This window comes from Archocentrus centrarchus, chromosome 22 (assembly GCF_007364275.1).
Source record: "Archocentrus centrarchus isolate MPI-CPG fArcCen1 chromosome 22, fArcCen1, whole genome shotgun sequence".
In the NCBI taxonomy this organism is placed as follows: Eukaryota; Metazoa; Chordata; class Actinopteri; order Cichliformes; family Cichlidae; genus Archocentrus; species Archocentrus centrarchus.
This window is the reverse complement of record NC_044367.1, coordinates 21,867,150-21,879,064: the sequence shown is the minus strand read 5'-3', so window position 1 is coordinate 21,879,064 and position 11,915 is coordinate 21,867,150. Positions and strand designations below refer to the sequence as shown.

General features: G+C 39.5%; 1 protein-coding gene across 1 annotated transcript; it reads left to right on the top strand.

The window, feature by feature from the left end:
* Window positions 1–640: 640 nt before the first annotated feature.
* lgmn (legumain) lies at window positions 641–10,580 on the top strand. The gene is made up of 14 exons (XM_030718721.1): window positions 641–724; window positions 1,005–1,170; window positions 1,357–1,454; window positions 3,056–3,137; window positions 3,282–3,364; window positions 3,468–3,543; window positions 4,391–4,453; window positions 4,588–4,654; window positions 5,116–5,234; window positions 5,839–5,928; window positions 6,126–6,335; window positions 6,451–6,621; window positions 9,053–9,120; window positions 10,139–10,580. Exons 2-14 carry the CDS (start codon window positions 1,027–1,029, stop codon window positions 10,173–10,175), a joined length of 1,308 nt encoding a protein of 435 aa, XP_030574581.1. The 5' UTR covers window positions 641–724; window positions 1,005–1,026; the 3' UTR covers window positions 10,176–10,580.
* Window positions 10,581–11,915: the final 1,335 nt, after the last annotated feature.

Here is an 11,915-nt window from a genome sequence, read left to right as displayed (position 1 = left end):
ATCATCCAAAATAATCAGTTAAAATCTCAGGATTCAGACTCCTTTAAACACTGTTTCAGAAAGTGTTTTTCTTCTTTTAGATATCTGACGTCAGTGAGAGGGGGGTTTCCCTAATATGGTCATCTTAATGACACAGCTGTGTGTGTGTGTGTGTGTGTGTGTGTGAGAACCAGCCCTCCTACCTGCTGTTTAAACATTTGGGTTGTCAAACACACCCATAATTGTGTCAGTAAATATAAAATGAAACTTGTGATCAGCAGGTGGATTGAATTTTATATTTATGGTTTTGCTGTAGTATATGAAAGGGTGATTAAAATGAAGTGAAAGAGACAGTTATAAAACTGATCCCGCACGAGACACAAAACTACCTGAAAACCACCTGAAAGGCAACAGAACTGAAAGCAGATAAACGGATCCCCAGGAAGATAATGCTGTTTTTGAAACCATAATTAAAACATAAATAGCTTTATGTTTGTGTTAGAGCCTTTTTACTTCATATAAAATAAAATATGGTGTCACATGACACTGAAGCCTCGTGTTATCTGGTTTTTACCTTCAAGTTCATGAGTAAATCACATGACTTACGTGGATGCCCCGCCCCCTTAGCGTTCTGATTGGCTCTCGTTGAAGATGATGCCAACTGTTTTTTCCCAATGTGAGTATAACTGTGAGTGCCGGGACTGCTACACTGCTGTCTTCCTTGTCTAACACAACAACGAAAAAGGTAAAAAAAAAAAAAAAAAAAAGCGCTTCTGTATCTTCATTTAAATCTGCCGGGACTGCGCGGTTTGTCTTAATAGCTTTAACGCACTCTGAGCTTTTAAAAAGTCCATGTTTTGCGTAGCTTAGTGTGTTACTGCTGGCTAGTTAGCTTCCCAGAATTATCAGATTCTCTTTGCGTCTTTCTATTTTTGAAGTTTCGCCCTTTGCCGTCACTCACCGCCCACTCGGTAGACATATCGTAATTGTAGGCCTTTTTTTTTTCCCACCTGTCATCCATCCAGGAATCCCACAGAAAGCGAGGAGATGTATCGATCCATCCTGTTCGCCCTGCTCGGCCTGACTCTCGGGCTGGTTATTGGGTTTCCCACCCAGGAGGAAGAAGCCGCTGGAAAACACTGGGTGCTTATCGTGGCCGGCTCCAACGGCTGGTACAACTACAGGCACCAGGTGAGACTGCGGCCACAGTACAAGCTGTGCATGACTCATTAGTTTTCTCTCGTGGTTTTTGATAAGCACCGCTTTAACTTCAGATAAGCAGCTTCCCCTCCAAGTGCTTTTCCAGCCTCTTTAAAGGCTGGAAACGGCGATAAAGCGGAGCTGACCTCTGAATCTTATGCTCTCCTCAACGCTCAGGCCGATGCTTGCCATGCCTACCAGATTGTCCGCAAAAATGGCATCCCCGACGAGCAGATCGTGGTTATGATGTACGATGACTTGGCTCAAAATGAGGAGTGAGTTGGCTTTTTTTGTTTCTCTACAGTAAATGCTTTTGCATACTTCTTCTTTCCTACAAGTGTTTGAAACAAACCCATCCTAGTTTTAGTAGTTTTTGATCTTACGAGAATGTAACTGTCAGTAAGATATAGCACACAAAATCCTTAAAAGTCAGAAATGGTTGTTTTGCAGGCACTATTACATCTGATTCAAATTTATTGTCATTATGCAAGCATAACGAAATTATAGCTATACTCCCTCATATGATGCATGAAATTTAAATAACAGATAAATACACTGACATGTGTATGTGTCTCTTTGTATGTATACGTGCAAATACACATGCATGAGAATATTGCACATTAGGACTGAACGTGAGTTATTTACAGATTATCTATATATGTAATGGGTGGAATTAAACAGTAGAATAATGCACTTTACATGAGTTACTTACAGATTATATAAATGTATGTATATATCCCTGAGGGGCATGAACATATTCTTGAGCAGAGGAATATTCTTGAGCTGGCATCCTCCATCCTTTGAGATAGTGGTGGGAATATTTCAGGATTTTCACAGGAATTTCACGATCAGATCAAAAAGCCGCGTCGGCGTTCCTCGTGTCGTTGTGTTGAAGGGGCCTGCATCGCTCAGCATAAACAGGATGAGTGAATGAGTGTTGCTGAGAGGAGTCACGAGGAAGCAATTTTGCTGCTTCCATAGAAATGAACTTGGAGTTATGTTACTGGCAGAGGAGTGGTAATGAAAGGAGACCTATCGGCTGCAGGAATCAGGGTTGCTGTTGCACACTGTGATGCAGTGTAAGACGCACCACTGCATAACAGTAAGAACTGATAGCTTCAGCACTGATTTGAGATTTAACCAGTGTCACTTTAATTTCAGTGCCAGTAGACACTATATGGATGCACTTTTTGTTACTTTAATCAGTGATTAATATGTTAGCAACTGTTTAAAACAAAACTGGAGCTGATGTTTGTTTGTTTGTTTTGTTTGTTTTTTCAGCCAAATCACAATCAAATATTTTTCTGTTAATTTTGCTTTTGCTTTTTTCCACTATCTGAGAGGAATGTGATTCTTTAGTTTCTGGGGATTTTTTGGAAGGTAATCCATGACATGTTTGTTCAAGCTGATAGCAGTAATAACCGATGATAGCTGAGGAATGTGGTTATGCTGCTGTTTTTACCACACCTTAAAGTGTTCCCAGAAAGTTAGTATCCTTATGTTTTTGAGAGATATTGTGAAACATGGATTTAAAAAAAAAAAAAAAAAAAAAGATATGTGTGATGCTTTTGCATAACTGACATTGTAATAATCAACTGAGTTTCTGGTTAATACATAACTAGTTATAGAATTACAAACAAGAAACACAAACTGCATGTATCAGTGCTCACGGAGACTGATCATAATAGTGTTTTTCACTGATTTATGTTCTGCAAGATAACTGAGTGATTCAAACATCAGCATTGTCATGATGTTTTATGACTGTCACCTGATGAGTAAATCATGATTATCCATCTGTTTCCTCTTCAACTCACAAAGTGTTTTATCAGCCGTTTGCACTTCCTTACGTGTGTCTGGATCATGTTTTTCTCCCCAGGAACCCCACCCCTGGGATACTGATCAATAGACCAAATGGTACTGATGTGTACAAGGGAGTTCCTAAAGACTACACTGGGCAAGTGAGTGCTTTTGTGTATGTTCACTGAGTGTGGTTTGGACACAAATCTGCTGGGAAACAGTAAGTTCACTGTTTTCCAGCAGATTGTTTGAAGAGACTTTTATGCTGAAACAAACTTTGTGCCTGGATGTGTCTGTGAATTCAGGATGTGACCCCAGAAAACTTCCTGGCAGTGCTGAAGGGTGATGCCTCAAAAGTCAAAGGTGGCTCTGGAAAAGTGCTGAACAGGCAAGTGATTAAAAAAAAAAAAGAGGGAGTGTCCAAACAGCAGCAAATCTGGTTGATCAACTTTATTTTTTTCCTCCTAACCTTGTTGTCATTTTACTGGCAGTGGACCCAACGATCATGTGTTTGTCTACTTCACCGATCACGGTGCACCAGGTCTTCTGGCATTTCCTGATAGTGAGGTGAGAGACATTTTTCACTTCCTGGCACTGCAACAAGTACAGACAGGTTACATCAAAATCACAAAGAGTCACATTGTGCCAAAATGACTCTGATTAATCCATCCATCCATCCATTCCATCCGCTCATCCTGTTCAGGGTCGCGGGGGGGCTGGAGCCTATCCCAGCTGTCATAGGGCGAGAGGCAGGGTACACCCTGAACAGGTCGCCAGCCTGTTGCAGGGCCAACACAGAGAGACAAACAACCTTTCACACTCACATTCACACTCTCATCCACACCTATGGGCAATTTAGAGTAGCCAATTAACCTAACCCCAGTAAGTGCATGTTTTTGGGATGTGGGAGGAAACCGGAGTACCCGGAAGAAACCCATGCAAGCACAAGGAGAACATGCAAACTCCACACAGAGAGAGGGAGAGGCCTGGGCCAAGGTGGAATCGAATCCAGACCTTTCAGATGTTGTTGTAACTGTGAGGCAGCAGTGCTAACCACTGTGCTGCGACTCTGATTAAGGTCTCATTAATTATTAGATGGATTTACATGAAAAGATAATCACCTCTGTTAAGACTAAAGAGAAATGGTAAACATGATCCACAAATAATATCAGCACATTAAGCTTATCTTTACAAGCAGTTAAATATGCAGCTACAGTGTTAGTGTTTAGCTTGTCAAATGAGACTTCATCATGCAGTAAGTTAAATGTGTTTTGGGATCTCAAATACCACCTTATTCACTGATAGGCCAGTGTTTATGTTTGCAGCACCTCCATCACAGTGTTCTAAAAACCACTCGTGTGTCATTGTAGTTTACTGGAAACTGTTAATGTAAACTTGTCCCCTCTGTCTGCAGCTCCATGTTGAAGACCTCCAAGAAGCCATTAAATACATGCACGAAAACAAGAAATACAAAAAGGTGATGTGACGTTTAATGTGTACTGTACATATGTGGGCATGCCCTGCTGTTTGTCAGTCTGGCTAAAATTTTATATATCAGGTCATAACATTTGTGTTTTTTCCACACACACACACACACACACACACACACAGATGGTGTTCTACATTGAAGCATGTGAGTCTGGGTCAATGATGAACCACCTGCCTACTGACATTAATGGTGAGTGGAAGTTTAACTCATCAGAATTGCTTTCCAGTAAAAAGATGATGAACCAGCATCAACTGATGAACCGCATAAGCTTGTCTTCACTTTTGACGTGCCATTACTTTCAGATCATCAGGATTGTGGTTTGTGGACTTCCGCTTTTGACTTTAGGTCTTTTGTAACGGCCTATTAAATCCTGAGGTCAGCATCCCAGCTTATGGTCATTTCTGTGTCACGCATCGTGACAAACAGGACCTGCACATGAGATTAATCAAGGTTCTGCTTTTATTGATTTCAATGAATGGCTGTTGATGAGTCCAAGTGTAAAGCAATGGTATATTTTCTGGAATTTGTTTGCTTCTGAGTGCATTTAGATCTTCGGTTACAACCTTCAAACTTTCCTGAGCCTGTTAAGCAGATTAGTGAGCGACGGTTTGCCTACTGGAAAACTAAACATGAGACTCTCTGTTGTCCAGTGTATGCCACCACAGCAGCCAACCCTGAGGAGTCCTCTTATGCCTGCTACTATGATGAGGCGAGGGACACCTACCTGGGAGACTGGTACAGCGTGAATTGGATGGAGGACTCTGATGTGGTGTGTGATATTTTCCTCATTTGTGTCCAGATCACAGCTTTGATTTATTAAAAAAAAAATATATGAAATGAAAAATGTCTTGTGATATATCGTGACACTGAAGTTCAATGTAGCGTGTCTGGTGACATTAGCACATCTTATAATCATTGAACTTCAATTAAAAGTCATAATGGTTTAAAAGTCCCTGCAGCCTGCGCACTTTTACATACGCAGGCTGCAGGGACACGACATTTAGTTAGAAATCCACTGAAAGACTGGTATTCTTTCACCCTATTGCTGACTGATTTTAATTCTTATAACTGCTGCTCAGACTCTGTGTAGTCCATGAAAATTTAGTTGACTGTTCCAAGCATATTGTGTCAGATTGGCAGGAAAAGGAAGTGGTAAATGTCTCCAAGCATAGCAGCCGCACTTTGTTTTTAACCACACCTGAGTCATTTGCATGAGCATGTAAACAGCACCTGTTAGCTTACAGTAAAAACAGAACCAAACTGCCACACATTATTTTATGGAACAAATACGCCATATGTGCACATGACTGTGCTGTTTGTTTTGGAAGCATTTTGTCGCTCATGTTTTTTGTTTTTTCTCTTTGTGCTTCCAGGAGGATCTGACAAAAGAATCCTTGCTGAAGCAGTTCAAGATTGTAAAGAACCACACAACCACAAGCCACGTCCAGCAGTATGGAAACAAGGTGAGAGGCAAGAGTGAAGGCTGTACCAAAATGTTTCAGTGAAAACCTGTCTTTTCTAGACCAAAGAAATGTGAAGGGGAAGCACTGTTTTTATTTTAAACTGGTATGACTTGCAAAATGTGTTTTTTGTATGTGGGTGACAAAAAAAATGTTTGTTTCCTCCTTCTGTTTTAACACTTGTGTTTCTTTCTCTCCAGACTTTGGCCCACATGAAACTTATACAGTTTCAGGGTGTTTCCAAAGCAGACAGCCCAGCTGCTCCTCCGATGAACCTGCCACGGATTAAAAACCTGGATCTGACCCCGAGCCCTGACGTTCCTCTAGCCATCCTGAAGAGGAAGCTGATGGCCTCCAATGACATCAGAACCGCACGGGGCCTGCTGATGGAGATCAGCATCCACCTCAAGGTAAAGAGCGATGAAGCCTGCTAATGTTTGTCGCAGTACAATGAAATTTACAATTAATGACAGTTTACAATTAAATTTCTCGTGTAAGAGTGTCTGAACCTTTGTGTGTGCACAGATCAGGGAGAAGATGGCTGACACTATGCGCGAAGTGGTCGAGAGAGTCACCGGCAATAAGCTCAAGGCCGGGGAGATCCTCAACAGCAGATCTGACCTCTCTCAGCATCAGTGCTACAAGGCCGCAGTGAAGCACTACAAACACAACTGCTTCAACTGGAGCAAACCTGAGGTAGGGCCACACACAAGGAGTCTTTCCGCTCCTTTCAAACAGATCTGGAATATCCCATTCCAGTTTACAGAGTGCTGGTGGTTCATATAAAACCATATTTGATGACTCACCATTCCGTGCACATTTCAGACTAATAGTAGAAATTCACTCTCATGCCAAGAGTCTGGTTCTGCTTGTAAAGGGGAAGTGTCAGATCAGTTTCAGACTCGCATTCATCCTCTTTGTTTTATAAAAAAAAAAAAATTCAGCTGACACTAATCCAGACCCTCAGAGAATAAGCTTGAATTCCTATTCACAGCTCTTCATAGAGCTGTGAATAGGAATTCAAGCTTGTTAAGTGACTCAACACAGTAGGCATATTTGCAGAAACACTTGTGCATCTTTCTAGAAATTTTTTATTTATTTTTTTATCCCAAATCATATTTACCAAACGCTACCTGACACTGTCGAACTGCAATGAAGCAACAGGGAGACTTATATAAAAATAATACAAGGGCTGCAGCTATCAATTATTTTAGTAACTGAATACCTATCGATTATTCCATCAATTAATCGAGTAATCGTATAAGAAATGCTTTTCTTATTTATGAGCAATAGTAAATATTCAGAAGCGAAAAAACACGGGTCTTTTAAAGCAGTTTGCTCATTGGTCTCTATTTAGAAATTGTAATGTTTTACAGTATCTGCCAAGAAAACTAAACCCTTTCATGGTATTTATGTGGCATATTAAAAGAAACATTTTTTCTTTCTTTTTTTTGTAAAGAAAACATTTTCTTACAAACATAAATAATGTAGTAATGACAAATAAAACAAGATATACATACAGTCTAAACTAAAGCATAAAATCACCTTTAGTGTGTCTTCTTGGAAAGCTTTCTTGCATTAAGAGGACTGTATTGTATCTCCTGGATGAGGTGGATGGTGTGTGTTCATGTGTTTTTGTGCGCATTTTGTACCAGTGAAAAGTTTGTACACACCTTCTCATTCAATTTTTTTTTTTCCTACATTGTAAATTAATATTGAAGTCATCCAGACTATGAAGGAATACATAAGGAAGGGAATGGTTTGGACCAAGGAACACAAGGAATGGACATTAGACCAGTGGAGATCTGTCCTTTGGTCTGATGAGTCCAAATTTTATAGTTTTGGTTCCAAACACCATGTCTTTGTCCATGAAAAAGTGAGCGGCTGGTTCCTACATGTGTATTTTCCACCGTGAATGGAGGAGCCTATGTAAGGGCTACTTGACCAAAAAAAAGGGTGATGGAGTATTACATCAGATGACCTGGCCTCCACAATCACCTGATCTAAACCCAGTTGAGATGGTTTGGGATGAGATGGACCGCAGAGTGAAGGCAAAGCAGCCAACAAGTGCTCAGCACCTCTGAGAACTCCTTTAAGACTGTTGGAAAACCATTTCAGGTGATTACCTCATGAAGCTGATTGAGAGAATGCAAAGAGGGAGCAAAGCTGTAATCAAAGCGAAAGGTGCCGACTTTGAAGAATCTAAAATCTAAACCATATTTTGGTTTAGCACTTAAGTTTACTACATGATTCCTTATGTGTTTACAGTGTAGGAAAAAAAAAATTAAAAACATTGAATGAGAGGGTGTGTCCAGACATTTGACTGTATGTGTTTGTGCATCTGCATGTTTAATTGTGCTGGTGAATGAGTCAGTATTGTGTGGCTTAACAGAGCATGTCGTGACTGCAATGGGAAAAAAATGAGCGTCTCATCATTCTCAGAGCTGAGGTTTGCTCTGTTCTTTGATGCAACGTTTCCTGCTGCAGGAAACAAACGTTCTCATGGTTTACATGTTAATTAGTAATGTTAATAATAATTCAGTGTCCAACCCAACGGCCCCACATCAGTGGCTCAGAGTTTTACTGGCCTGTGGAAAAACACTTATTGTTATATTTTAAAATATTAACACAATTTAAATAATATGATATAATAATTTATTTGTGTAATCTAAATCTGCAAAAGAATGTTACTAAAGCCTTGGAATAAACCTGGCCTCATACACCCCATGCCCCCCCTTTAGACTCGCCCATTTGCTGCAGGAATCACTATGACAGAAAGTGGGATGGGCTGTCGTTAACCTTCAGCAAGCTGCCTGATTTAAATATAATGGAGTTCATCTGCATATATACATTTAAATTAGTATTATTTGGATTTTGAAAGAGAATTATGCTTTTGAGGCACTTGAGATGTCGTTGCTCTGTTCATCTTGGTTCCCACACCTTCATCTGGCAGAGGATGACCAGAAACACTGTCAGCTTAGCGACTGGGAAAATCCTCAATCATATAATTTAAACTCAGGTGCTTTTCTCTGGAACTTTCATCAAATAAAACAAGAGGAAGTTGGTGAACATTTGAATGTTTATGTAAAACAGTATGGCAATGTTTCTGACCTACATTTATTTTCAGTATGAATACGCCCTGAGGCATCTGTATGCTCTGGTGAACCTGTGTGAGAGGGGATACCCTGCAGAGAGGTATAGTCCACTTCCCACTTATGTAACTACTTTCATTTAAGTTTATTTCTGTTTTCTGTTCTCTTTTTTTTTTTTTATATCACTCAGTGACAGGCATCTGATTGTGGGGTATTTTCCTGTATACAGTGTGTGGATTCCAGCTGGTCATGACTCAGATACATTTTAGCTTCATCTGAATAGAATGAAATGACCTAACTTGAAAAAGTTCCTTTTTGGGGGAAACCTAAAAAGGTCAAACAGAAAAACTGTACCTATTTAGACTTTAAAGATACATTATTAAGATCTTAACAGTGATTATTTTTTTTATGTGTGATTAATTGTTATAATATTATAATTTTAATAAAGTCGTACTAGGGACAGAACAAAGTAATCACTGATAAATATGTTAAGGTGAATCCGAAATTAAAAAAAAAAAAACCTTTGCACAATTTAAGGCTCTCCTGTCTGTCTTGTCTCCAAGTGTTTGCTTTCAGTCTGTTGCTGAATGCTCCATTGATCTGCTGATTCATTTATATAAGTTACTTATGTAAGTTATATGACTTACTTAAGCATCAATAAAAGGATGTCCTGCATTTATATTTTTATTGGTGTACACTAGGGCTGCAACTAATGACTATTTTGATAGTCGGTTAGTCATCGACTATTGAAACGATTAGTTGACTAATTTAAATTCACCATCAACTATTTTTATTATTGATTATTGTCAACTAATCATTGCAGCCCTGGTGTACACTGGATATCTTTTGGGTTTTGCGGTGTTTTTGTTTGGTTGGTTGTTTTTTTTTTTTAGGGTGAAAGCTTTTTGAATAAATCATCTTGGACTCTAGGAATATATGAAGTGTATTTTTCACAAAAATTACTCCCTAAAAATAACTTTTTGACAGATAATCAGTAATCGCAGCCTTATTTTTGTCATATTTCTTACTGAACAGTGATCAAAACACTATAAAAAACTTAATATTTTTGCAAGAAATGATCTAATACTAAGGAAATCTCGTTTTTTCGTCTCTCTCTGCAGCATCCTGCAGACCATGGACTCAGTGTGTGGCCACTAAAAGGATTTCTGTGAAACCATTAAAGCCTCTGGTACTTCTACTTGAGAAGAGCTGAGAACACTGAGCTTCTCTTTGCACGGCCCTGAGAATCAATCTAATATGGAAATGACGTTATTGTTTTATGAACACACTATAACTTTTTAAAATTTTTTGATTCTACTGAAATTTCTTTTATGATGACTTGCACTGTCGCAGTGAGTGTGACGTTTTACTGCTACCAGTTTCATTTTTAGAACAACCATTATATAACATTTGAATTCATGAGATGGACTTGAATTCAGATTGTTTTAAGCTTTATTTATGGTATTGTTAATGGCATACCACTGGATGATGAATGTCTGTTAAACCTCAAAAGAATTTTTCGTGACACTGTTGGGAATAAAATGTGATGGAACAAAACTGACATGAAAGGAGGATGTTTTTAATAGTTGCACTTTGCAGTTTCATAGCAGAAGAATTTCTTTTCTTTTCCTGTGATCAGAAACCTTTAAGTGTGCACTAATCTGTGTGATAGACAAATAAGTCCACAAATATCCTCTTTGGCTATGAACTGCTGTCAGCTTTAAGGGGATTTTGGCCTCCCTGTGAGCTTGTATTTTAACAGCTGATATAGTTTGTTATAGGATTTTATTGAGCCTGAGAGCAATTTTATATTTCCAGAACTAAAATGGAGATCACGGGGTCATCACAGGTTAGATGAAAGACTTGACCTTGATCAGGAAATAAAAACAAAGAAAGCATAGATTCAAGTTGCTGGCAACATTCCTCAGAGATTTTGGTCCTTGTTGTCAAGATGACATCACACTTTTGCTGCAAATGTATCAGCCGCACATCCATGATTTGAGTCTTCTGTTCCACCACATCCCAAAAGTGCTCTATTGGACTGAGATATGGTGACAGAGGAAACCATTTGAGTTCAATGAACTCAGTGATGTCCAGCAACCCAGTTTGAGATGATCTGAGCTTTGAGACATGGCTCATTATCCTGCTGGAAGTGGTCATTAGGTCCTAATGGACCTCCTAATGATTAGGAGATGGGTACACTGTGGTCATAAAGGGATGGACATGGTCAGCACTAATACTTAGGCAGGCTGTGGTGTTTAAACAACACTCAGTTGCTACAAATGGACCAAAAGTGTGACAAGAACATACCACTCACACCATTACACCTCCAGCAGCTTGAACCATTGATACAACACAAGATGGATCCATGCTTTCATGTTGTTTACACCAAATTCTGACCGTACCATTTGAATATCGCAGCAGAAATCAAGACACATAATTAGCGGTCTGGAGAGTCTGACCACTGGCATCAACAAGGCATTTACTGCAGTTAAATTTTGCGCTCCTCTTTGGCACTGTCAGTTATTAACCCTTCCACTGCCGCTCAATTTACTACTGCTTTCATCAGCTCTGTGGGCCTTTTTGACTTTCTCTCCTCTCATACAGAGGAGCTCATTTCTGGCTTTTATGCTTCCTGTCAAACCATCCTGGACTCGGTGGCTCCAATAAATACAAGGCAGCCTAACGCTAAACCTGAGCCTTGGTTTAATGACAAAACTCATGCTGGCAGGAGTGCGTACATGAGCGTCCTCGTGCGCGTGCGTGTGTGATCGATTGATTTATGATTATCAGGTGCACCTGATAATAAACCCTAAAGATGTTAAAGTATCTTTGTACTTCAGCACAGCTGTTATCAACATTATTCTTAAAGATAATTACCCGTCTATTCATCTGCAG

What these genes read in the sequence shown, in the direction of transcription:
- lgmn (XM_030718721.1), top strand. Translation starts at nt 1,027, where the DNA reads ATGTATCGATCCATCCTGTTCGCCCTGCTCGGCCTGACTCTCGGGCTG. An exon ending in GACTTGGCTCAAAATGAGGA is followed by an intron (nt 1,455 to 3,055) that starts GTGAGTTGGCTT and finishes TTTTCTCCCCAG; the next exon opens with GAACCCCACCCCTGGGATAC. An exon ending in TCCAGCAGTATGGAAACAAG is followed by an intron (nt 5,929 to 6,125) that starts GTGAGAGGCAAG and finishes CTTTCTCTCCAG; the next exon opens with ACTTTGGCCCACATGAAACT.